The following is a 27,052-nucleotide window of genomic DNA, read 5'->3' as shown; positions in this document are numbered from 1 at the left end:
GATAAGCCGTCTACTGCGTTTTTTTATAAATCCCCTTTGGCCTGGTTTTCGCAGCTTTAAAACTGCAAATTGTTCGGCAAAAACTATTTGCCGTTAAAGGACTTCCCTTTTCAGTTTGGATTCTCGGTTGATGACGCCTTGCCATGAATGCCGAATTGGCCAGGTCCTCTAAGGCAGAATTTTAATTGCGGTTTGTGCGATTGTCAAGAGGTGTTTGCTGCATATCATATATTATGAGAAATCAAGGACTTTAGCGGGATTTTTCGTTGCACCTTGTGAGATGGGTTTAGTTATGCCATTAATTGTGCTTTCTCGTCTGCCAAGTGGCAAAACAACGAACAAAAAACGGTGAAAACACACTCGTCCCATAACCCCCAACTAAAATCAAAATGTAATAATGACGCTGCACCTATTTCGGAATTTTTTTTATTTGCATTTTCCTCACCCAGCTTTTTTGCAAAACAAATTTGCTGTTCATTTATCGAAATATATTCATTTGAGGTTCGAATCAAATTTTCATACGTAGTCAACTGAACAGTTTTATTCGGGGAAACCATAAAACCATAAATTTCGTATTTATTAATGCGCACACACGTGTGTGAGTGATTGAGTGTGTGGAATAAAGGTGCATGGAATCGATATTTGGAGGCGCCCGAAAAGAGCAAAAGTGAATTGCCATGATTATGATTATGGGAATTAAAGACGCTCAGGGGACGATTTTTATCGCCCAGCGCCTGCCTTCTCGATTGTATGTTGTATGTGTCGTGTATATACTATTAATAATATTTTATGTGCAAAAATATTCCGACCAAGTGGCGGAGGATGTGGGGAAGGCAGCTGGTCGTGTTATCAGCCAACACCCCAAAATAAAACGAATAGAACCTGGGTCGAGATAATGCCGGGTCTGGAGTGCTTGCTGGTAGAGCTGCTGTATACATACATACATACATATGTAGTAAAACGCGAAGTCCATCAAATGTGGGCTACGAATCTTTTTTTAGTCGCTCGCACAGCCGGAGCTTTGGCATGTGTAGACACTAAACTTATTAATAAAACATCGAGCCATATCAGCTGCGACTCTTAAGTTCCCAATCTTCTGCTCGTTTTGGGATCTTTGGCTTTGTGCATTGGATATCGCCTTGGCTCGACTTGGGTTCAGAACGAGTCGCCGCTGCCATTTGCTGTTTGCATATCGCTCTGCCATTAATCGCTGCTGTTTTGTTGCTGTTTTGTTGCTGTTTGCTTAAAAAGAACAACAATCACGCATATGTATGTATATATGGCAAGGCGTACAACAACAAATGTTATTTTTAGCTTGGAGTATTTATAAATGGCCTTGGCGTTGAGCTCAGGGCCCCGAGGAGGTGAATGAAGCGGGAGAGTAAGAGTGAGGAATATGGAGAATCGTATAGTCTGCAACGATCGTTCCAGTTTTATGTTATTTTCTTCTTTTCGAGGCTTGTGTTTTTTGTGGCTGCTGGTTACTGATTAGATAACACAAGGAGATCTCTGCTATAGATGAAACTAAACTGATTTACGTTGCTAGTGTTTTTAATTCTTAGAATGATATATAAATAATGGAAATATTACTGTTTTATGAGCTCCTATAATCGGTTGGTTCTTAAGCATTTCAGATTGTATAGCACATATATTTTATGTCACCTTTGTGTAGATAGACTTCTGAGCCACAGTGTTAATCATACCTGTTGCTGTATAACAACATTGAATTGAATTCTAAAAATATTTTAGATTGGTTAGTAATTCAGGCTGATTAGTGAATTTCCAAATCACCCACTGTAATTTCTCCTCAATATCCACCAATTCAATCCTCGAGTTTTCCTTCGGGCGAACTCAACATTCATTCAACCATTTTGACAGCTGCAACTTAAGGAATGTACTCATACTTACCCTTGACTCTTATCGCGCTGCGCCCCACACTTCATACATATTTTTCAGACAGGAACTGTCGCTTTACATAATGACTTAATAGCTAAAAGGAGAACAATAATATTAATGAACAGCGTTCCCTCACGAATGCTCAAGAAATTATTACGTATACGCCACATTGCACACAGCATGAGGGGGAAAAGATTTGAAATTAGTTTTGGTGGGTTTGGCGGACTTGGAATGCTGACTCTGCTGGCCAGAGAGCAGAGAATGAGCTGGGCGGGAATGAGCCATATAACTGGCCACTATAGTTAACAAAAATAATAATAATAATACCAGTTAAACCACTTTGCGTGCAATGGCAGACACAGAGGCAGCACCACAACCACCAGCACTAGCAGCAACTTGCATGGAACTTGTTAAATTGTTAAACCCATCAAGACAACCCAGCCCCAAGTAGTTGGAGCCAGTTCATCCAGCCAGCCAGATACCCAGATAGCCAGGCAGCCACCCTGTCACCCAAACAAATGCAATCTGGACAAGTTGGCAAGGACTGCTGAGGAGCAAGTGGAGTGCACACTCCTAAAAACGTATACTTCGATTCCTAAAAACTCGAAGGGGCAAATAAAATACAAAAACAATTAAAATACCTAACAGATTTTACCATTAAGGATTTTATTGAAATGGCGTTGAAAGTCTTGCAATGTAGGCTAGGTATCTCATTAATTCAATTTGGATAATTATTCGCTCTTTTCGAAAAATCTTATGTTATTTCCTTCAGCTTTCAGAGAATGGGCTAGACTATTATTTTACATTTTTTCAAGTGCATCCATCCAGATGTGACGCCGAGGCCACGTCGCGACGAATTGGCTAGGAAATACTCTTGAGAGCCTGTGAAGGCATCGATGAAATAGAAAATATTTCTAATAGGCGGCAAGGCGAAATGGAAGAGAGGCGTTGAAACTGGATAATCTTGATAGGGGAACTTTTTGCTGCATTGATTAGGAATGGAGGAGCTCCAATTTAGCCAGAATATTAGTTGGGGACTCTCAGCAGATGCGGTCTGGGTGGTTCTATTAGGTTTTTTCACTGAAAAATAAATGAGAAACAAGAAAGTAACTTCATAAAGTGATAGTTTACTGGCAAATAGTCTTCGTCAAACTGTTTTATAGGGCAATGAAAGGTCCTATTGTAAGAAAAGGTCCTTTAAAAATTGCAGAACTGCTGAACATTAGTCAAGACAAGCTCGTGTTCATTTTACTGACATACAAGCGATTTGATTTTCGTTCGTTTTTCATTTACAGATTTTGTAGAATCCCAAGAATTCATGGCCGAAAGGCATTGTAGCATTTTATTTGCCAACTGAATGGATTCCCCCTTAGTAACTATTTTCGAGCGAATCGGAAATTCTGTTTCCTGTTGGCACTCAACCCTTTTTTTGGGAGAAAATGGATGACGATGTGCATAAGGAATGGGTACATCTCCTAACACGAGATGAGCTTTGAGCTGCTTCCGAGCTAAAGCTGGCAATGTTGAGAGCTCTGCAACTCGGCTTGACTTGAGTTGTTGGGCTTTTTTGCTTTTTGCTGTTGTATTTTGTGCCTTTTGGCGGCCGTTGCACATGTGGCGCGTATTCAAGTATTTCCCCACGATCTATTTTTAGAAAATCCAGTTTTTTGGCAGCACCAACACTGTGGCAGCCAGCTCCCCAGTCTGCTTTGCATGACAATCCGAGAGGAAGCGAGAGGGTCCGAGCGGAGACAGAAATGGCCGCACCAGCACAGATTGCAGGCTCCTCCGCCACTCATAACTCCTCATAGCTCCGCCGCTCATAAATGTTTCACTTCGCGGCAGAGTTCAACTCAGCACAATTTTTGGCAACGACCTCAGAAGTCACTGCAAGCCCTTCACTTTCACACGACCCAAAGCTGCAGCTCGGACCCGCTGCCCAGTAATGGTTAGGACCAGTCGGAACGCCTCTCCTATCCTTATCGCGGTTTTCTCTCTACACTTCGAGAATAAGCTATTTTAAAAATTGTTTTTCTTTCTTTTTGGATTTCCTAGTATTAGAGAAACATGGATGCATATATGGCATTGGCTTCTGTGAAGTGTCGATTTATGTTCTTGATCACTATAGAAAAAGTCGATCTACAATGATCCTGATAGTTCAAAAGTTTTCAGGAATCTTAAGAGTACTATCTCCTTATATTTTGGGAAGACAGAATTGAACTCTCTTGATGTACATCAACATTGCTAGTAAATGGATTTCCACTGCTTTTAAGCACTTTTGCCCATGAATTGTTTGCAGTGCACTTGTGTCTTTCTCTTTGTGGCTTCGTTTGGGCTGTGCCTTGCTTGTTAAATGCCAAAGCTGCCGTCATGGGTTGTCTCCTTTTACGGACAGCAAAACGGCGCCTCATAATGGAATGAGCTCAGGGGCTGCAGAGGGGATGAAGTTTCAGTTGGAGCTGCAACTAAGGCATCCCACAGCTCCCCTTTTCCATAACCCGGCCTCATCATCATCAGTGTCGCTTTTGGTCTCTTTGAAAGTGAAATTTCGGTTTGTAACACATGTGCTGACAATGCTGCCACATTCTCGTCCTCATTTCAACTCAACCAGGCGAAGAATGATCTTAAATGGAAACACTTTTCCACTGAGAAACTCATTTTGATGTGTGCTATGGCGGGTTGGATGGATAATTAACAACAATGAGAAAGTAAATTAGGAGACTAATTTCACTTCGAAGCCCTAACAATTTGCTTCAAATTTCATATGAAATTCATTTTATTTCGAAGCACTGTATTTTCTTGATTTGTCTATTCATTTATATTTAAGTATATATATTGACAAGCTGTTGGTATGCGTAATTTGGCTTCAAGAGAAAATTTTAAGTAAAGTTGTGCGATTTAAATGTCATCATATTTCAGCAATGAAAATAATAATGAAGAAACTTAAGACGGATTAAAATTCATCCCAAAATAGAGAACGTTAAGCAGAATGGACTTAGTCGCTTTTATATTTTGAATTTTACTCAGTACTCTCGAATAATAAAAAGAGAATTGAACATCGTTATTCAACCTTTAATTTATTCAAGCCAAAAAAGTGTCTCAGCATTATGGTCATCAAAGAATTTAAAACAAATGTATATTTTTTCTGGGAAAAGCGAAAATGGGTTTTTCTTTCACTTTTTCGCTAGATTTTTCGATTACCATTTTGGTTCTTCCATTACCTCAAAAATGACGTTAACTAGGATTATTTGCCCCTTACTTTAAAAGTTCAAGGGTATGATGGTTCGGTGAGCCATGATGGGTAAAAGTCTAAAAAGTTCATAGTCTTCAGTAGCGTCATCAGTAGTGAACGCTTTTAATTGACTAAGAAAGTAAATACATCACTCAACACCACCAATCAGCCATTATTGACGAGCTGAGGAAAATAAGTAATGAAAATACGTAAGTAATGGTCTCATCCTTTTGTATATTTTTTCTATTTGAATTTTTATCATGGACAAATTCAAGTTTAAGCATCATTTGTTTTCCCTGATTGCTTTCCATGAAACTGTTATTGTTGGCGAACTCTGTTCACTTTCATTCAACAAATTTCATGCTGGTTGTATTTGGGTATTGATGCTCGTTTTCAATTCGAATCACGGATTTTGCGACCCAGGAGATAGAGGTGGAAAATGTTTGTGAAATGAAGGGGAGATTTTGTTTGTGTTATAATATGATTGCAGAGTGCCATAGAGATGGAGAACGTTCTGAAAACTGTTTCAGTTCAAAAATCCGAGCTGTGGGAGAAATAAGAAATCTGTAATTTCAATATTCTGGAAGGTGGGTTGAATGGAGGCAATCACACTCGATTATCAAAATATTTAATTCAAAACAAGAGAGAACGCTATAGTCGAGTTCCCCGACTATCTGATACCCGTTACTCAGCTAGTGGAAGCGTGAAGAAGAGTCTTCATCACTGACAGTTTTTGACGGTTTGTGTGCGTTATAAAGGGCGTGGCAAAAAGTTTTTTAGCAAATCGATAAAAATGCACAAGACTAATACAAAAATGAAAAAATTTTAAAACATTTTTATACCCGTTACTCGTAGAGTAAAAGGGTATACTAGATTCGTTGAAAAGTATGTAACAGGCAGAAGGAAGCGATTCTTGGCAGTTTGTGGGCGTTAGAGTGGGCGTGGCAAAAAGTTTTTTGACAAATCGATAGAAATTTACTAGACTAATATAAAAATGAATAAATATCAAAACATTTTTCAAAAGTGTGGGCGTGGCAGCTTTGGGCGGTTTGTGGGCGTTAGAGTGGGCGTGGCAAAAAGTTTTTTGGCAAATCGATAGAAATTTACAAGACAAATACAAAAATGAAAAAATTTCAAAACCTTTTTCAAAAGTGTGGGCGTGGCAGTTTTAGGCGGTTTGTGGGCGTTAGAGTAGGCGTGGCAACATGAATCGACAAACTTGCGCTGCGTCTATGTCTCTGGAGTTTGTATGCTTATTCTCAACTTTCTAGCTTTTATAGTTCCTGAGATCTCGACGTTCATACGGACGGACAGACAGACGGACAGACGGACAGACAGACAGACGGACATGGCCAAATCGACTCGGCTATTGATCCTGATCAAGAATATATATACTTTATGTGGTCGGAAACGCTTCTTTCTGCCTGTTACATACTTTTCAACGAATCTAGTATACCCTTTTACTCTACGAGTAACGGGTATAATAAAGCTTATAAAACATAATAACATCAATTTAAGCACAGTTTTATTATTAGATGTGCGAATACTACTTTTTTTTGTTCTAGCTGTTATTTTACATTTTGCTTACTATTTGCGACCATTGGCAATTCAATCAGCTTGCCCGTCATGAGCTGTCGGCTTCGCAAGACTCCGTCCTGAAAAGGCCAATCCTTCGTCCTGTTGCACGGAGTGTCCTTGCGGCGATGGAGCTCCTATGACCGGGCCAAGATGGGCATTCATTTGTCATACACATTTGACAGGGTCCTGTCTCCTCCTGTCCCGTTCCGCATCGCCGCTCAACTTTCAGTTACCCATTGAGGCGTAAATTTAAAGGCTCGTCCGTCACTTCTTATTATTGGATTGGAGTCCCTTTTCCCCAAACTTCTAATTAGAAATGGCCCTCTCACATGGGCTCTCGCTCGCTGAAAGCGTCTCGAAGGACGATGAAATCAAATTGCACATTTGGGCTCGATAATCAAACTAATGGGGGCCCATTTAAGGCCCAATAGCCCCATCTCAACCCATTCATAGGGGCCTTTGAACCCTTTTTCCGAGACTCTCCACGTGCGGGTTTCTGTGTGGTGAGATAATGTTTCATTGTGCGACAGTTTTTGTGCCACGGGTTTGTTGGGGTCTCCGCTTGTGGGGTTAACTTGTTGATGATTGATAGCAGCCAGCGGATTTAAATGGTTGTCTCTGTGGGTGTGGAACTGTCCTTGAACTGATTGTGCCACCGAGGCGAATAACAAATAATCGCAAATCGAAAATAAATTGAATCTCGTAGGGGAATTTAAAGTTCTACGATGGCTTGCTTTTATCAGCAGCTGTTGGTATTTTTTAGATTTCTTTATATTGTTAGGAACATGTAGGTTGGGTGGATTGTAAGGGAATCTACTGGCATTCATATGGACTTTTCTTAGTTATACATGACTAACTAAAAGGGTCCAAAAGTGCGAAAAAATGTGGATGTCCCTGAAAAGCAAGCTACACTTTTTTGGCTTGGGCTTTATAAGGTAAATATACCCAAATAAAAATTAAGCAACTTTTTAATTTTTATTTGATGTCAATACCTTTTTTAAAGCATCAGGGAAACATAAAAGGCGTAATTGTCTAGCGCTTGTTTTTTCTATTTATTGAGCTTGGCGATAAAAATGAATAAAAAAGAAAACAATCGTTCTGACAGATGCGAGATTGAATTGGAAGTGAAACTGAGAATGGTGCTGTGGTATGAGGTGATGTGGAAAGGCGTGTGATGTAGGACTTTAAACACGGCAGTGAGTCAATGAGTGTACTCGATGACAATTGTCGGCGGCAGAGGCACGCACATTGTGATGGTGCGTGATATTTGTGTTTATATATGACCCCCCTAGGAAACCCTTAGATTTTTGGTTCCTCGAACATCGCTACTTCCCCCACTTGCCTGCGGGGAGCCCCCTTGGTGTTGTTTGTTTGTCGAAATATGTGCAATGTAATGTCGTGTTGGTTTATCCAACGGCCAATGGATTTTCGTGTTCGCGTCTGGTTTCTATTTTTAGTATGCAGGTTTTATTTTTAGACAACCAGACAATTTATATGTTAGTATGTGTATACACACGTGCAGCAGCAAACAACTTCGTCTGAAAAGTGCAATAAAGACGATTCCCCGCCCCTACAAAAAAAATCCCACTGCAACTTGTTGCGCTGTGCGACAGAGAGGACGGGTGCAGTGAGCGAGATGGAGACAGCCAGAGAGCAAGATAAAAAGAGAGCATCATGTTAACTGCGACCCACGTTGCGGCTACGCGATTTTTTGTATTTTCACATTACACAACTTGTAGCTCTTTATTTGTTGATTACAACTCAGTTGCACGTTCTCTCCCTACGATTTCCTCTCTCATTTTCTCTATTTCTCTGTTTTGGCCTCTCCGGCTGCTTTTCACATTTAACGTTAAACGTTTTATCACGTCTTGCGGCTATGTTTTCGATTTGTTTCTCATATTTTCTTTGATATGTGATTCTATTTTTAGAAGCGTCTCCTCCTCCTCTCTTCTCTTCTCTCCTGTCCTCTCTATCTCTCTCTCGCACTCTCTGTTTACTTTATAAATATTTAAATTGTTGTCACGTACTAAGTTCTTAATAGGTTACGTTATGTGTTTATTTAACTCATTTTGATTAGAAGTCGAGAAAAATACGGCAGTGCCACACGCGCACCGCATACCCACTCGATTCCCGTTACAAAGTTAAACTTTAGCTTTTGCGCTTTTGTTATTAAAGCCACTCGATTTTCGGTTAGCAGGGAGGCCAAAAGCAAACAGCCCACAGCAACATAAGTACAAAATCACCCACGCAGATGTTCGGCTCTCCCGAACTAATTGTTTACTCAAGTGTAATTAGGTAAGAGGAATAGAAAATAGGCAAATATCAACAGAAAGGTAAATACGTGCTCACACTTAAATAATTTTTAATATCATTATTTAGTTCAGCGTTAATTAGGAGTTTAATTTTTCATCCGCTCACTTGTACATGACCAGCTGCGCAAAAGTGAGGGGTAACAGTACAATTGCGTATTGGAATTTTAGAATGAAAACGCGGCACTTGGCACATTGAAAGTTGATAAGGTGACTTGCAAAAGTATCTTATGTTCTTTCCTTAAATCCGACGATTAACTTCGCGCTGGCTGCTTTTTAATGCAATTTTTAATTAAATGACAGAGACACGACACTATTGTCTTCTCTCTCGACTATTTGATACCTGTTACTTAGTCAAAATATTGTAGAGGGAGATGGAGATGTGCACACGAGAGTCACCTAGCGGCGGTTAAGGTTTCGCTAGATCTGATGCAGGGTTTTGTCTGAATGCTTAGTTCTTGCCAATTCTTATAGTTCCTGAGATCTCGATGATTATACGGACAGATACACGGACATGGAGCGATTGAATCGAATATTAATTATGATTAGTAAAAATTAAACTTTGTAGGGTTGGTGCCTTTCCTTCTACCGTTTTATACTTTTCAACCAATCGTTTATACCCATTTACCCTGCAAGCAATGGGTATCGCAATTTATATTCATGAACAGATTTTGATTCAATACATTACTGAAGATTACCTCTATATTTACACTCTAGCTAAATCTGTCTTAAGGAAACAATGCAAATTGGCGTTCGTTATTTATTAGTTAATGGTCAACTGAGAATTTGGAATTTAATTTCTAAACGCTTAAAACACAAATTTGGCTATAGTAAACTTGAGATTTTGACCGTAAATAGTCCCAGAAATGGGTTCCGAAATGTTTGCCCGCGCCTAGATCGACGTCCTTGAATGTAAATAAGGTGCTAGTGAAACTGCCAATATGATCAATGCGATGGCCTGGGGATGTTCATTTTAACCGGCTTCTTCAGGTCTCCCGCAATCTTTTTGATGGCCGGCGGGATGCGCTTGGCCACCCCCGGTTGAGAACTGAGGAAGGAGATTTCGAAGAGTGAGGGCCGGCTGGAGTAGACGTTGTGTAACATGCTGATGAACCAGAAGAGCAAGTCGTCCATGCTCTGGAGCGTGCACTGGGCGAAGACGGCGCCCGCATCCCGTCCGTGTTTGTGGGAGTCGAAGAGGGCGACGATCGAGGCCCGGAAATCGAAGGTCACCATCACCGTTCGACTGTCCGCAATGATGGCCGCGAAGAGGTTCGTGGGTATATTGTCCCTCACGCTGGCCTGCTGGAAAACCTGCAGCGTGATCTGAAAAATCCGCGACAGCTGCACGGCCACGTTCCGGTTGTACATGGGACTGCTGGGATCGGCCTCCATGTGCGTGTAGAACCACTCCTCCAGCCGGAAGTTCATCTTGTGCTGCGACCGAATGGCGGCGATCGCATCCGGAATATTGAGGTTGAGATTCCTGGAGTGCGGCGTGTTAGCTGTAATCACATTGTGGTAGACGTTGTTCCCGTCGTTAATGGCGTTACCGAAGAGCTCCCATCCCCGCAACGGCAGATCGGAGACCCTGTGATAGAATCTCTCCGCCTTGGCCACTTTGTCGGCCAGAAGCAGGGAAATGAGGGTGCAGGAATTGGTGCCGCTCTGCTGGTACTCTCCGAATCGAGACTGACAGAAGTCGCGCGGGAACCACCAGATGTTCAGGTTGTCGATCTGCTCGTGAATGGCCATGGCGCCGGGTTTTTTATCGCCCGGAGATCGGTTCTTGCTCCTCGGATCCTGTGTACTGCGACGTCTTGATCTCAGGTTGCGTTTCCGGATCCTGGTGCTCCGGAGACCCAGTGGTAAACCCGGCCCTGGCGCTGTCTCCGAAGTGCCGCTGTCACATAGTTCACGAGTGCGACCACCCCTCGGCTTTAAGGCGCACGTGTGGGGATGGAGATGGATTATTTGGGGATCTGGGGATCGATCCCGTCAGCAGCACTTTGTCCTCGGACTTGGGATCGAACTCAGGATTGCGGCAACTCCTCTGCACTCCACTACGCTCTAAGCACGGGTTTTGGATTTCAAGCAAACATTGAATTTTGAGTGTCTTTTGCCGGAGGAGCGTTCGACGGGTAAAGGTGAAAACTTTCGAGTCGGAAAGACAACAAATTTCTAGACCAACAGCTGACAAATAACGAACATGATGTGAGATTTGAGACCTACGGGGATCTGATTATGAAAATGAGTGCGTATCTGACGCAATTTTAAAAGGTACTGATACATTCTGAGTATTGAATTTAACGTTCTTGATTATTATTTCCATTTAAAATAGTTGTAATGTAGGCTTCATTTCCCAACCCTTTAAATTGTGCCAATATTTAAATATTTCTACAAATATTTATGTTTAGGTGGCAGAGATTTTTAAAGATCCGATATGTGGCATTATATCTTTGCTAAACCCATTTTGCAGCATCCATTGAACGAGTATATTCAAAGCAGCAGAACAAGTAACAAGAACTAGTAACTTAAATAATTAAATTCATAGAACAATCTAGGTATAAAATAAGAAGATCTCTTAATCTTAATTCTGGGAAAGACTATTTCCGCTTTAGCCACACATAACTGTATTCAAGTCCCATTCTTGGAAGCGCGTTTCGCATTGTGTCAAAATGGTGCGCAAATATTTATCAGTGGCGCCGAAATTTAGCTAGCCCTGCCAAGCAGTTCTAATTTTAAATTGCAACATTGACAAATATACAGCTTGAAAAAACAGATATGGTATGCGAAGTGTGTCGAAAATGCAAATTTATGACTGTGTGAGCATTTCGTCGATTGTTGTTGATTGAGATTGGGGTGCTCTAAAGATTACCCGTCTAAGTGGCAACATTCTTAATTCCTCTAATACTTTTGTTCGAAATTATCAGGAAATTTCATGAATTCCTAAATCCTAATTTAGACATTGAATGCAGTGATTCGTTTTCCTATGTCTCTAATCATTTCTTAAAGATATATGCACATATTTTAGTTGTGTGGCCTTAATGTTCTTCTGACTTTAAGTTTTATATTAATGTTAGGTTGCATTGCTTTTTTTCTGACCTTTTATTAATAATGACATTCTGAGATATTTATATCAACAGACATTGATATCAATTAATTTTCTATTTATTTTAATGAGGGAGATTTAATGTTTGCTGTATCACCCCGATGTCGTATTGGTTTGTGGTAGCCTCTCTTAATTTAACAGAAATTAAATTTCAGTATTATAATCAGATTGTTGCCCTATATTTCGTTTCATACTGGCTTTCGCATTTCCTTTATTCTTTTAATTAAACTTACACGTGAGCCTGTTGGAAAAAAAAACAAACAAGGATGAACGCCATTATCCGACCGAACAGTTGAGTAATCCAATCCCATGGAATAAGCTTTCACTTTAGCGCAAACAATCAGGACAATGTTGTGGGGAAAGTGGATGGGGGTTGTGTTCGCGTGGGCAGGGATAATAACAAACAAATGTCTGAAACAAAATCGCCGGCAATATATATTTAATGCCTCAAACGAAATTGCATAATGGCAAAATCAACGCATGCATAATTAATAATAACAAGCTGTGCGCTCCACAATACAGGCCTCTATTCCGGAGGATATATGGCATTCCTGGCCGAAAGTGGCCTCTGCAGTAAGCTACTTATCAGTGATTCGCTCCTAATTCCCATGGCGAAGAACTGAACTGAACAAACTAATTAAAAAATTCCTAAGCTCGTTTCGGCTGCCGACGAGTGGTCAACGATATTGAAGTTGGTCATTCCAACATTTGACATTTCCCTGCGTGGGCACTTGCTTGGCATCCTGTTGCCTGTTGGAGCACACCCAACGTCATTTCGCTTTGCGTCCTTTCCGACACTCAGCAGCTCCAGCTTATTGATAAACCGAGAAAAATGTTCACCTTGCTTCATCCTTAACTTGGTTTTGTATTTACTCAAAAGCATATAATCGAATTTCTATAGTTTATTAAATTTTTATAGATACTTTGAACGGACTCAAAAGTGGTTTTAAAAAATTATATGTATTTCAGAGGCTTCAATAATAGATCCTGCCATCATTTGTTCTCTGTGTTCTGGACAGTCGGTCTGCTGCTTTCCAGCTTCTCTGCCTTGCAGCTCTTTCGTCTGAATCAAGCCAAGTGTCTGAAATGCTGTTTTCTATTTGTGTTTGCCTTTGTCAAACATGCATTTTTATTATGCAAAGGGGTCCTTGGCAGTTTCAATTGCATCCTCACTTAGCTTTGCTTCGGTCCTGTTCCTGTTCCTGTTCCTATTCCTGTGCCTGTGCTTGTGCCTGTTCTTGGTCCTGCTCTCAACTGATCCTTCTCCTCCGTTCATTGCAGTGTGAGAATCCGTTGGGACCCATAGGCGTCGCGCTGAACGGCCCCGGCCTAAGGGGCCATGACGCGTTGGCCCTTTAATCTACTACTCTTGCTGTCGGTGGCGGTCCGCGACTGTAGCAATCATCGCACCGTCCTCACAGTCGGCTACCTAACGGCACTCACTGGCGATCTCAAGACGCGTCAGGGACTGGCCATTTCCGGTGCCCTGACTATGGCCCTGGATGAGGTAAGTACAGGCTTAGATTTACTTGTGAGTTGCACTTGTGATACCGACTATTTGGACAAAAAGAAAGGAAATATTATAGATTATTATTTATAATCTGTTCAATATTTGTATAATAGTAATAATAATTAACGAGGTGCAACATTTAGTTTTGAAAGAAGAATTTCTTAGAGATACGTTTTTTCACATTTGAAAGTACATACTGTACTTAAAAATAAATGGTAGATTAACTAAGATCTATAAATTTAAAGCATTATTCTTATATACTACTTCCTTCAAATGTTCAAATGAGTTTTCAAGGCTTACTGCTCGCTGAAAGTTCAATCTGTGACACCCAAGTTGTACCTTTTCTTAGATAGAAGTGTGCCTCGTAATTTAAAGTTTTTCATTTTCCGTCCGGATACAGGTCAACAAAGATCCCAATCTTCTGCCAAATGTGTACCTGGATCTGCGTTGGAATGACACCAAGGGGGACACGGTACTGGCCACCAAGGCCATCACCGAGATGATATGCGATGGCATCGCCACTATTTTTGGGCCGGAAGGACCTTGCTATGTGGAGGCCATCGTCTCGCAGAGTCGAAACATTCCAATGATTTCCTACGTATGTATTTAAAGCGCATGACTTATGGCGCCCCGCTGCGGGAGCAGACAATTTCACGCACCACATTTTTCATGCAAGCGAAGTTCTTATATGGTTTTCTTATTTTTTCGCTTTGCCCTCTTCTACAGAAATGTGCAGAGTACCGTGCATCCGCCATACCGACATTCGCCCGCACTGAGCCGCCAGATACACAGGTGAGCAAGAGCCGGGAGCAACAGGTGGATGGATGGGTGGGTCGTGGAGTGGGTGGGCGGTGTTCCTTGCGGTGCCTTTCCGACTCGACAGGTACAGCCATTTAGCCTCGGATTATCCTCAAACCGGGGACAGGAAGCGACAAAATGAGGAAGACAAAAGAAGCAAACGTATGCCCGCAAGCTACGAGAAATGCCATGTTTTGCCAGAGGAAACGGGTTGTAAGAACACAAAATAATGAGATTAACTTACTTTTATTATTCATACATATGTTAGGTAAGGGTAACTACACAAAAACCCGAGAAAAATAGTGTTATGTAGTACATGATTTTTATGGTAATGGTCGAGTTTGAAAAACTCATAACTTTGTATGACATATTGTACCGAGGAAATGGAAAAATCCATTTACCGCATTCACCGTATTCACAGGTATTTAAAGTATTCGCAGTTGTGGTTCACCTAGAATGCAATCCCATGTCGTAACTAAACAATAGCCGTCGATTTGTGTGTCGATTGCTGGCTCCGCATATCCAACTCTTAATCCTTTGACATTTTCCTTGAAGCACACTATGCATTTCGTATTTTTCAGGTCGTTAAGTCGCTGCTTGCCCTCCTTCGATATTATGCGTGGAATAAGTTCTCCATTCTGTACGAGGATGTGTGGGGTCCTGTAGCAGATCTGCTGAATGATCAGGCCATCAAGCGGAACATGACCATCAACCACAAACAGTCGTTTATGGATAATCGCGTCAAGTGCTGTGATCATATGCTGGACTGCTGTCGTTCTGGGTATTGGTACCAGGTGAGGACTGATTGAAATGTAACTGAAGTGTAATCTAATTTATATGAGTTCATGTTTTACACAAACAGCTGGTGCAAAACACCATGAACCTCACACGTATCTACGTATTCCTGGGGGGGGCCAATAGTCTGGTGGACTTTATGAGCTCCATGGAGACCGCTGGCCTGTTTGCTCGTGGCGAGTATATGGTGATCTTTGTCGACATGATGGTATATTCCGAGAGGTACTTGATAAACATAGATAAACACTTTTTCGACTAGCAGCTAAAAAAATTCCTCTTTGAACTTGTTTTTCAGGGAGGCAGAAAAGTACTTGCGTAGAGTGGATCAAATAACTTTAATGTCCAGTTGCCATAGCACGGAAAACTTCAATCAAATGGCCCGCAGTCTTCTCGTCGTGGCATCCACGCCTCCCACAAAGGACTACATACAGTTTACAAAACAAGTGCAAAAGTACAGCTCAAAGCCGCCGTTCAATTTAGAAATTCCCAGGCTGTTTGTAGAGAGTAATTTTACCAAGGTAACTGCACCATGATGTGGGTCAACCTTGCTGAAACTTATTCCATCTGTTCTTTTCATTTCTGATTAGTTCATATCGATCTATGCCGCGTACCTGTACGATTCGGTAAAGCTGTATTCCTGGGCTGTGGACAAAATGCTGCGGGAGGAGACACGAGTTTTGACCGACGAGGTGATCTTCGAGGTGGCCAGCAACGGAACACGTGTTATCGATACCATAATCAAAAACCGTACTTACATGAGTGAGTTATCTACTGACCGAATTATAATAATCAAAAACAAGAGAGAACGCTATAGTCGAGTTCCCCGACTATCTCATACCCGTTACTCAGCTACTTGAAGTGCAAAGGAGAGTTTTTAACACTGAATGTTTTTGGCGGTTTGTGGGCGTTGGAGTGGGCGTGGCAAAATGGTTTTTGGCAAATCGATAGAAATTTACAAAACTAATACAAAAATGAAAAAATATCACAACTTTTTTCAAAAGTGCGGGTGTGGCAGCTTTGGGCTGTTTGTGGGCGTTAGAGTGGGCGTGGCAAAAAGTTCTTCGGCAAATCGATAGAAATTGACAAGACTAATACAAAAATGAAAAAATATCATAACTTTTTTCGAAAGTGTGGGCGTGGCAGTTTAGGGCGGTTTGTGGGCGTTAGAGTGGGCGTGGCAACATGAATCGACAAACTTGCGCTGCTTCTATGTCTCTGGAGTTTGCATGCTGACTCTCAAAATGCTAGCTCTTGTAGTTCCTGAGATCTCGACTTTCATACGGACGGACAGACGGACGGACAGACAGACGGACAGACAGACGGACAGACAGACAGACGGACAGACGGACGGACAGACGGACATGGCCAGATCGACTCGGCTATTGATCCTGATCAAGAATATATATACTTTGTATGATCGGAAGCGCTTCCTTCTCCCTGTTACATACTTTTCAACGAATCTAGTATACGGGTACTCTACGAGTAACGGTTATAAATATATCTCTAAAATTCCTAATTTTTTCCACCAAAGGCATAACTGGATCCAAAATTAAGATCGATCAGTATGGCGATTCGGAGGGTAACTTTTCGGTGCTGGCCTACAAGCCCCACAAGTGGAATAATTCCAACAACATGCCCTGTAACTATCACATGGTTCCTGTAGCATACTTTCATCAAGGCGAAGAACATCCAGTGAGTGAGTCGTCTTCTCTTTTTTAGTTTGCCTTTCTTTCAATTGGTTACCGCTTATCTTGCGTTTCCCACACAATTCCATTTAACTTATCATTCATTTCTTTTTGTATACGACAGGAGTACAAGCTCATCAATGGCTCTATAGATTGGCCATCGGGCGGGGAGAAGCCCGTAGATGAACCGATGTGTGGTTTTGCTAACGAGCTCTGTAAAAAGGACGACACCCACTATACGTCCACTGTCGCCGCTGTGGTTTTGGGCGTACTGCTCTTCTGCTCAGGTGTAATCACCATGAGTATATATCGAAAGTGGAAGATAGAGTTGGAGATTGAGGGTTTACTCTGGAAGATCGACCCAAACGAAATAAAGGGTTATTCTGGCAACGAAATTGTCTCCTCACCGAGCAAAGTAAGTCGATATGGTGATCATCCTTGTACCTTTATAAGTGAATTGTTTTTCCCCAACAGGTCAGTTTGATGAGTGCCCAGAGCTATGGTTCCCGTTGGACCAACCAGTTTGTTACCTCCACGGGTCGCCTCCGCGGTGCCGTGGTTCGTATCAAGGAGTTGAAATTCCCCCGGAAGCGAGATATTTCTAGGGAGATCATGAAGGAGATGCGATTGTTGCGCGAACTGCGTCACGATAACATCAACAGCTTCATTGGAGCCAGCGTGGAGCCAACACGCATTCTTCTAGTCACCGATTACTGTGCCAAAGGCAGTCTTTACGACATCATCGAGAACGAAGACATTAAGTTAGACGATCTATTCATCGCCTCGCTAATTCACGACCTCATAAAGGTATATTGTATTACAATTTCTTAAAAAGAAAGCGTGCATAACAGCGTTGTTTAAGTAGTCTACTATTAAATTTTTCTGTAGCGGTTTTTTACAACTTAATATTTTAATTTCTTGCAGGGCATGATTTATATACACAACTCTCAGCTGGTCTATCATGGTAACCTTAAATCCTCAAACTGTGTGGTCACGTCGCGTTGGATGCTCCAAGTCACCGATTTCGGGCTGCACGAGTTGCGGCAGTGTGCCGAAAACGAATCCATCGGGGAGCATCAGCATTATCGAAGTAAGATTTTGCGGAATAATTCCCATTTACAGAATAACTTACTTTTTGCCAACTATTTCCTATTACCAGATCAACTTTGGCGTGCTCCAGAGCTGCTACGGAATCACATTCACGGCAGCCAGAAGGGCGATGTCTATGCATTCGCCATCATCATGTACGAGATATTTAGTCGTAAGGGTCCGTTCGGACAAATAAACTTTGAACCAAAGGAAATCGTAGACTATGTCAAGAAGCTACCGCTTAAGGGAGAGGATCCGTTTCGTCCAGAAGTGGAGTCCATCATAGAAGCCGAGTCCTGTCCGGATTATGTTCTGGCCTGCATTAGGGATTGCTGGGCTGAAGATCCCGAAGAGCGGCCCGAATTCAGTGTCATACGGTAATATATTTTTACTTCGGAGTTAATGAAGTGGTACATAATATTCTATTCTTGACTGCGTTTAGCAATCGCTTGAAAAAGATGCGTGGTGGAAAAACCAAGAACATCATGGATCAAATGATGGAAATGATGGAGAAGTATGCCAACAACTTGGAGGATATTGTCTCCGAGCGCACGCGTCTCTTGTGCGAGGAAAAGATGAAAACGGAGGATCTCTTGCATCGCATGCTACCGCAGTCGGTGGCCGAAAAATTGACCATGGGTCAGGGCGTCGAGCCGGTTTCTTATGATTTGGTAAGTCAAACTTGCCCATAAATCCTTAACGCGCGGTAATAGGTTGAACATTATTCCAATTCCGCTTCCGGTCTCGTTCTGAAACTTAGTCAGCATCAACATATTATATATTACATTTCATTCTATCCCTAGGTCACCATATATTTTAGCGACATTGTTGGTTTTACTGCAATGTCGGCGGAGAGCACACCGCTGCAAGTGGTGAACTTTTTGAATGATCTCTACACAGTGTTCGATCGCATCATACGCGGCTATGATGTGTACAAAGTTGAAACCATTGGAGATGCGTATATGGTGGTAAGTAAGATAACTCATGCTAGATAACTCGAGGGACTTATTAAAAACACGAACTTTTCCCCTATATATTTTTTAGGTTTCGGGCCTGCCAATTAAAAACGGAGATCGACATGCTGGCGAAATAGCTTCGATGGCCCTGGAGCTGCTCCACGCAGTAAAGCAGCATCGCATAGCCCATCGTCCCAACGAGACGCTGAAGCTGCGTATTGGGATGCACACGGGTCCGGTAGTAGCTGGCGTGGTTGGTCTCACCATGCCAAGGTACTGTCTCTTTGGTGACACCGTGAATACAGCGTCCCGGATGGAGAGCAACGGGGAGGCGCTAAAGATTCACATTTCCAATAAGTGCAAGCTGGCGCTGGACAAACTGGGTGGTGGCTACATAACCGAGAAACGTGGCCTGGTCAATATGAAGGGCAAGGGCGAGGTGGTAACATGGTGGCTAACCGGAGCCAATGAGAATGCTATACAGAAGAAGCTGGTGGACATGATGGATATGCCGCCGCCGCTGTTTAGTCGTCCTCGAAAGAGTCCAAAGCTGAATCCCGACTCCCGTCAGCCAAGCATCCAGGCCATGCACTTTTGCGGCACTGGATCAAGACGCCAAAGCACAGTCCCCAGGGCGATGGACGGCGAATCAACTTATAGCCTCCAGGGATCCGTAAGGGAATCACCGCGCATGGTCAGCAAACGAGACAGGGAACGAGAGCGACCCTCCATCAACGGGCTGGGCGCAGGGCACTTCGTGGGCGGAGCTCTCCTAGAATCCGCACAGGCCTCGCTAAGCACGCTGAATCATTCCGTAACAAACGAAACTAACTGTGATATGGATGGGGGATCGGGAGGAGTGTCAGGATCTGGATCTGGATTAGTGCGTCAGCCCAATGCACTACACAAGCCGTTGGCCATGGTGCGGCCGCACAGGATTATCAGTGCTGCCCAGTTACCCCAACTGGGAGACAACGAAGATGACTCCGCAGACACGCTGTTGCGGGAGTCACGCTCCCTAGATCCCATGCCCATGCAGCAGCTGCGCAAACGGCACGATAGGGTAAAGTTACCGCCCTCGAAGTTGTCCAAGAACAATTCCCGATCGCTGGACACAGGTGTATCGCTGATCAGTGGGAATCCCAACGGTGAAGTGCATTCAAGTCAGCTGGATTTGGATGACGAGATGACCGCCAATCCGGTGGATGCCACCGATGGCTACGACGATGAGCTGGGCCTTCTGATGCGCCACGACAACGGTCAACTGCCCGCTCTCCGCTATTCAGGCAGCTTTCCCAACGCTCAGAATAGCATAGTTCCTACAGGAAGGTCAGCAGGAGGCGGAGTAGGAAGAGATGGGGGTGGGAGCAACTGCGCCAAGCATCTGAACAATAACTGCAATGGAGGAGTAAACGTCGAGGATGATCTCGAGTCGCCCTTGCTGCAACGTCAGGCATCGCTATCGGTGCCGCCAGAGGAGATGCTGGCGCATAACAAACGCTGGCACTCACTGGAGCACATGGATGGACCCGGTGGGCATGGTGGTAATTGCGTGAGCTATGCCGCCGATATTGATAACCGCCACCCCGGAGGTCTGGACTTCTTCAGCGGTTCCTCCAATCAGCACCATGGAGCCAAAGCGGCTGGTGGGAGCAAGCTGACTAACTGGATGACTAACATATTCAAGGGCAACGGCGTGCGCAGCGGCGAGGCTAGGCGAGTGGGAATCCTGCCCAGCGGAGTGCACGGCGCACGAACCGGATTCACGGATATGGCGGCATCAGCAGCAGCCCGGGATCGTGAGAGCATAGTGTAGAGATAAGGAGAAGGCAGTGTAGAAACTAAGGAAGAAGGAGCAGGATGACCAGGATGAGCTAAATAAGCCGGATGAGAAAGATGAAAAAGTTACTCAGGAACCGAGTCGAGCAGGAAGCGATCGTCTTTTGGCTTACTTCTTTGTTTTATGTATTGTAGTTTGTATGGATCGAACGAATTGTGTGTCTGTGTTGGAAGTCATCCACCTATAAACATATACCAGCCGGTTCTTAACTATTTGATCGCTCTGGCATTGCAGGAGTCCATGTGTCCTATGGGTTTCCCAACTATTTTTATTAGTTTTCGAGGAAAATCCTGCGATCCCGAAGTAGAAGCGAGAAGAAGCTGAAGCGAGAATCATACATAGCATATATTTTATAACTCTACATACATACATATTAGAGAAGCCGAAAAAACCGTCTAGTCACAAGGTCTTCAGACTAGTTATTGTTTTATGTAAAATAAACACACACACACACATCTAAATGTACGTTTGTAAATGTAATACATAAACACAACACACATATTTATACGACAATGGAGAATCAAAATCAAATATTTTATGTAAATGTAATCGAAATTTTTGCTTTCCATACACGATGTGCTGCAGCAAACAAATTATGCTTAATACAGAAACTAGTTAATTTATGTATTTGAAAATCAAAACAAGCGTGGAAAACTGTAATGTATCAATGTGTTTTGCTAGTACGTAGTTAAGTGCGTGTGATTGTACGTAATATTTAAGTCTCTAAAGTTAAAATAATAATTTTAATTAATTGAACGCAAATTGTGAGCAGAGAAGTGCGAAAAGGCGCCCGATAAGTGGTGTTTTAGCTGTATGTATGTATGTATGTATATTTTTAAATGAAAATTTGTTAAATTTGCCATATATAAATACAAAAGAGAAACTATTAAAAATCTTACATATATATAACTGATCACTTTTCTCTGCAACTTCGTATGTGCAACTTAAGCCATCGATTTGAAGGCAGGATTGGAACTCTTTGCAATATTTACGCACTGGGAACAGTTAAACGGAAGTTCGTGGGCTTTTCAGTCTTCCAATTTGGAATTATGATACGTCTTTGAACAACAAAAACAGTTTTTTTCCTGGGAGTACTGTCCTATGTTGTCCCAGATTATGGTTTTTGCCAAGAATTTATTTTATAACTTGTAATCAAATAAGTAAGCATTAGTGACACAGATTGACTTCTGTATACATAAGTGTTTTCTCTTAGATGTAAGCAATAATGTAAAATGTCAAAACTGGGGTTTTAGCAGCTATCTTGTTAGAAACAGCAAAATTTGGTGGATTAAAAATAAGGAGGTTCCATTTGAAGAAATTCCAAAATACAAAAATAAAAAATCGTCATATTTCTTGAATATTACAAAACAATAACTGGATGGAAGAAAAAATATATTTGACTTCTAATGTAGAGGCGCGCGTCAATCTAAACAGGTCTTAAGCAGTGAAAATAATCGATGTCTGCATGAAACTATCGATGCTGCACACTATTTGTAATAATCGAGGGTATCGAGTAAACATCGATAATCGTTTAGCCCAATTGAAAACAAAGCAATTTTCGTGGTCTTTTGGCCAGTATTTAATTTAAATTCGCTGGCAAGAGTCGCGTATTAATTGCAAAATACACATATTTACCTCCTCTCCCCCGATTGCTTGTTGCACCTGTGCGGATTCTTCTTTTGCATGTCGACTGGGCGGGCAGAAGAAAGTTAGCACGGAGAACAACAACGCAGGTGACTTGACCTCGCGACGAAGGAGGAGCGCATCGAGATGCAGAGCTACGGTCCCGGAGCCCAGGCTGCTCCGGCCGTCAAGCGCCGAACGGACAGCTACGAGGCTGCGCAGCAACAGCAGCAGTCTCCGGAGAGCGACGAGGAGTACGTGAACACCAGGATACTGCGACGCCAGGTGCAGCTGCAGTCCACTCCGGTGGCCCCGGTGGTGCCAATGCCCATATCCGCGGGCAGTGGCACTGCTCCACCCTCCGTGAATGGCCAAGAGGAGCAGCCCGAGTTCCCCGGATCCTCGGCTGCATCTTACCAGGAGGAGCGAATGCGCAGGAAGCTTCAGTTCTTCTTCATGAACCCTATCGAGAAGTGGCAGGCCAAGCGAAAATTTCCCTACAAGTTCGTCGTACAGGTGAGTTCACATCCGGTTCCATTTGCAATTCTCATCTGGATAAATGCTGCTTAATTGATGTCGCGTGATGCGCGGGCTTTGGGGGCGGAACTCGGGTGACACATCCGAACCACTTATTTAGGCATTTTCCTCAATTTACAGACGCCTTTAATCAGCCTTCTCCGAGCTTTAATGTTTGTCTAGATATCGAGCATGTAAAATAGGGTATAGTCAACACAGTCTGATTACTTTGCTTGCATTGTTAAGCCTCTCCACTCTTATCGATGCCTTATCTGTAAGGTTCAACTATAGTTAGCACAATACGTAACAAAGCAAGGGAAAATTCAAGAATTTTATGGCTAGATACTGCGTGTGGGCGCACTCGTACAACCTAAAAAGTTATTTAATATGCGATAAACATCGGTGCTAGGGGATTTTTTCGAGCTAGGTACAATGAGATTTGTAATGATTAAGGCGAAAATGTTATCACAGTTTTCACTACTAGTCATTTATGGTCTAAAACTGAATTCGGTTTTCTGCAGATAGCCAATAAATATAGTCTGACGCATGCCCTAGCATAATTCGGGGTTTATTTATAGATTAGCTTCTAGATCTCTGAACTGCTGACCAAAAGAGGGTCCGTCGCCTGGGTCCAAAGGCAAATAGAAACTTTACAAATTATACTATGATTTTTTCGCAATTTACCCGTTTAATTTTCAGATTGTAAAAATCTTTCTGGTGACGATGCAACTGTGCCTTTTTGCCCACTCGCGGTATAACCACATCAACTACACGGGTGATAACCGATTTGCCTTCTCGCATCTATTCCTGCGCGGCTGGGATTCTTCCAGGGAGGTGGAAAGTTATCCGCCAGCTGTGGGTCCCTTTGCCCTTTACCTAAAATCAGAGTTCTTCGACACGGTGCAGTATGCGGTTGATGGATACGCCAATGTGAGCCGATCTATTGGACCATACGACTACCCGACACCCAACAACACAATGCCGCCACTAAAGCTTTGCCTGCAAAACTATAGAGAGGGCACCATATTCGGTTTTAATGAGTCCTACATTTTCGACCCCCACATCGACGAGGTGTGCGAACAACTACCGCCGAACGTTACCACCATTGGGGTGGAGAATTACCTCAGGCAGCGCGGTGTGGAGGTCAATTTTGCATCTCTTGTCTCCGCACAGTTGACGTTCAAGATAAAGACGGTGAATTTTAAGGCGAACGGCGGGCCACTTTCTGCTCCTGATTGTTTTCGTTTTGACATTTCCATAATGTTTAACAACCGAGACCACGACGGGCAGATGTTGCTCTCACTTGATGCAGAGGCGACGCGACTCAAGTGCCACGGCGCCACGGACTTTATATCAGAGGCCAATTTCGATTCCATGCTGCGAAGCGTACTCAACATATTCGTCCTACTAACCTGCGCATTATCCTTTGCACTCTGTACAAGGGCTTTGTGGAGAGCTTACCTGCTGAGATGTACAACTGTCAATTTTTTCCGTTCGCATTTCGGCAAGGAGCTGAGCTTTGATGGTCGACTGGAATTCGTTAATTTTTGGTGAGTCCTTTGTTTTGTGCTATAAAACGCCGGCTATCTTCAGAACAAGAATTGCCAATAATGTTCAAGGTTAAGCTAGTGTAAACCCAAAAATGATCAGAAAAGTTGCAAACTATAATAAACGGTCTTACTTTCGCAGGTACATAATGATTATTTTCAATGACGTCCTTTTGATCATTGGATCGGCTCTGAAAGAGCAAATCGAGGGGAGGTACTTAGTGGTGGACCAATGGGATACCTGCTCTCTTTTCCTGGGAATCGGCAACCTGCTTGTTTGGTTTGGAGTGCTGCGCTACCTCGGCTTCTTCAAAACCTACAACGTTGTGATACTGACGCTGAAAAAGGCAGCACCAAAGATTCTTCGATTCCTTATCGCCGCCTTGCTGATCTATGCTGGATTTGTGTTCTGCGGCTGGCTTATCTTGGGACCCTACCACATGAAGTTCCGTTCGCTGGCTACAACGTCCGAGTGCTTGTTTGCGCTGATAAACGGTGATGATATGTTTGCCACCTTTGCCACGCTTTCCAGCAAGGCCACCTGGCTGTGGTGGTTCTGCCAGATCTACCTGTACTCGTTCATATCCTTGTACATTTATGTTGTCCTGTCGCTGTTCATTGCCGTCATAATGGATGCCTACGATACGATAAAGGCGTATTACAAAGATGGCTTTCCCACCACCGATCTCAAGGCATTTGTCGGAACTCGCACTGCTGAGGACATCAGTTCCGGTGTCTTCATGACCGACCTGGACGACTTTGACCAGACGAGCTTCCTGGACGTGGTAAAGAGCGTTTGCTGCTGTGGACAGTGCGGTCGGCATCAGGAGCCCGCCCAGCCCAACAGTGGTTACACCAGCCTTTCTAGTATTATGAAGTAACTGGGTGCGCCATGTTGACCCGCGAGTCTTCATTCTGTTTTGTTTTGTCAGCTTTTTGTGTGTAGTCAAACTTGTTGTTAGCTTTTTGTATTAGTTTGTTAGTTTGCCAAAGCACTTGAACCGAGATAAGAGAAACCATAACGTACGTACCTATAAGAAATTCCAAAAGCAGCTGCTCTGGTCACAATCAACGGGCATGTTCCGATTTTAACTTTCAAAGAAATGGCTTTAATTCGGCTTGCAGAAATATAACTCTTGACAAAAATGCTTTTTTCTTTAATACATAAATTATAAAATATATTAGACCAAAAAGAAAAACCAATTTATATTGCGAATTTGTTGCCATTTCTGTGAAAGTAAAAGCCGACAAATAACTAAGGAAAGGCACCGAGCAACGCTGTGCGTTGGGAAACCACAAAACCGCAAATATGTTTTTGTAACGAGAGATATTAAGTGTGTGATATAATGCGGAATCAGAATTTGCGAACAATGGAAATTATAATAGAGGGAGCTATTTTTGTCAGGGATATCGACATGGGCTTGATCAAGATCTTCCATAAGAACGAATTCATCCGAATCGCGTTTTCGTAGAAATCTGGAAGTCACATTGTATAGAACTGCACTGGTCGACAAAAAAAGGCAGCCTAAGTAAATAGTTATTTTAGAAAGTGTTTAGTTCTGCATAACACGACATCGATTTTTGTCGACTTGTGTCATTTTCATAAGCCATAGATAAGGAAACATTAGCTAACATTATTTTATGTGTACAAGGAAAACTTTGTATTTATAACCAAAAACCATAAACCCAATAAACTGTTTATAGAACTCAAGATGTGAATGAATTGCGTGAGTTTACGAAACTGTGGTTAAAGATAAGAATCTTTACAAAATACAACAACTAAATATAATACAGAATGTCCCATTTTATACCCGTTACTCGTAGAGTTAAAAGGTAATAGGTAAAGATACTAGATTCGTTGAAATGTATGTAGCGGCTAGAAGAATGCTGTTCCGACCCTATAAGGTATATATCAATCTAGCCATGTCTGCCTGTCTGTCCTTCTCTATGAATGTCGAAATCGGGGGAACTGAAAACGCTACAAAGTTGAGGGGTAAGCATGCAGATTTCAGAGACATAGACGTAGCGTAAATTTCTTGATACGCCCACTCTCACGCCCTCAAACAGACAAAAACTTATACCCCAACACATATGAAAAATGTTTTGATATTTTTATATTTTTTTATTAGATTTTCCAATTTCTATCGCTTCCAAAAGAGCTTAGAACTGTTATACCCACGCTTTTGAAATTTTTCCTGTTTGTTTTTCTCCAATTTCCTGTTCCAATTTCTTTTGAATGGCCAAAATATCTGCGAATATCAGCGAATATCTGAACATTCCTCTTTATTGTTTCAACATATGTTAGTGTTGGTGTAGTTAGTGTTATAGTTAACAATAATTAGTTAAATGAGGAAGATTGCTGAAGTCGAGTGTCTCTATATACATACATACCCTTTTACTCTTAGATGCAGGTGGCGCAATGTTTCAATCTTCTGACCAGGAAGACTGTATAATTTAATTATTTTGTGTGGTGAAGATACATCAAAACAATCAACATTACAGTGTCAAGAAACCAAGCGAAACATTTCTACAATCTGTCGATTGCGATGCACTTGAGTGGAAAAGA

At 42.5% G+C, this 27,052-nt stretch overlaps 3 protein-coding genes across 7 annotated transcripts in view; 2 read left to right on the top strand and 1 right to left on the bottom strand.

Moving 5' to 3' along the window:
• LOC122617057 (receptor-type guanylate cyclase Gyc76C) overlaps positions 1–21,698 on the top strand; it is a 40,093-nt gene extending 18,395 nt beyond the window's left edge. For 4 of the 5 annotated variants that reach the window (XM_043792723.1, XM_043792720.1, XM_043792722.1 and 1 more), the window contains 15 exons: positions 13,409–13,634; positions 14,038–14,235; positions 14,364–14,429; positions 15,017–15,229; positions 15,298–15,452; positions 15,526–15,748; positions 15,818–15,989; positions 16,762–16,922; positions 17,040–17,330; positions 17,390–17,722; positions 17,840–18,005; positions 18,075–18,381; positions 18,447–18,675; positions 18,808–18,972; positions 19,049–21,698. In XM_043792723.1, the coding sequence (XP_043648658.1) occupies positions 13,467–13,634; positions 14,038–14,235; positions 14,364–14,429; positions 15,017–15,229; positions 15,298–15,452; positions 15,526–15,748; positions 15,818–15,989; positions 16,762–16,922; positions 17,040–17,330; positions 17,390–17,722; positions 17,840–18,005; positions 18,075–18,381; positions 18,447–18,675; positions 18,808–18,972; positions 19,049–20,776 (4,575 nt within the window). In that variant the 5' untranslated portion in view covers positions 13,409–13,466 and the 3' untranslated portion in view covers positions 20,777–21,698. Of the gene's footprint in view, positions 1–13,408; positions 13,635–14,037; positions 14,236–14,363; positions 14,430–15,016; positions 15,230–15,297; positions 15,453–15,525; positions 15,749–15,817; positions 15,990–16,761; positions 16,927–17,039; positions 17,331–17,389; positions 17,723–17,839; positions 18,006–18,074; positions 18,382–18,446; positions 18,676–18,807; positions 18,973–19,048 lie in introns of those variants that run through there. The other variant, XM_043792724.1, reaches the window with a different exon arrangement.
• Positions 9,762–11,289, bottom strand: LOC122617063. The gene has a single exon (XM_043792735.1). The coding sequence runs from the start codon at positions 10,768–10,770 to the stop codon at positions 9,961–9,963; it is 810 nt and encodes a 269-aa protein (XP_043648670.1). The 5' UTR covers positions 10,771–11,289; the 3' UTR covers positions 9,762–9,960.
• A 616-nt stretch (positions 21,699–22,314) lies between the features above and the next one.
• On the top strand, positions 22,315–26,197 carry LOC122615923 (mucolipin-3-like). Its single transcript, XM_043791101.1, has 3 exons — positions 22,315–22,939; positions 23,639–24,489; positions 24,629–26,197. The coding sequence occupies exons 1-3, from the start codon at positions 22,571–22,573 to the stop codon at positions 25,365–25,367; spliced, it is 1,959 nt and encodes a 652-aa protein (XP_043647036.1). The 5' UTR covers positions 22,315–22,570; the 3' UTR covers positions 25,368–26,197.
• Positions 26,198–27,052: the final 855 nt, after the last annotated feature.

This window comes from Drosophila teissieri, chromosome 3L, assembly GCF_016746235.2.
Source record: "Drosophila teissieri strain GT53w chromosome 3L, Prin_Dtei_1.1, whole genome shotgun sequence".
NCBI classification, from domain to species: domain Eukaryota; kingdom Metazoa; phylum Arthropoda; class Insecta; order Diptera; family Drosophilidae; genus Drosophila; species Drosophila teissieri.
This window is presented reverse-complemented; position numbering and strand designations above follow the sequence as displayed.

Excerpts from the sequence above, each read along its gene's own strand:
- LOC122615923 (XM_043791101.1), top strand. The coding sequence starts at position 22,571 with ATGCAGAGCTACGGTCCCGGAGCCCAGGCTGCTCCGGCCGTCAAGCGC. Across the intron at positions 22,940-23,638 it reads CCTACAAGTTCGTCGTACAG|ATTGTAAAAATCTTTCTGGT; the intron begins GTGAGTTCACAT and ends TTTAATTTTCAG. Across the intron at positions 24,490-24,628 it reads CTGGAATTCGTTAATTTTTG|GTACATAATGATTATTTTCA; the intron begins GTGAGTCCTTTG and ends TTACTTTCGCAG.
- LOC122617063 (XM_043792735.1), bottom strand. The coding sequence starts at position 10,770 with ATGGCCATTCACGAGCAGATCGACAACCTGAACATCTGGTGGTTCCCG.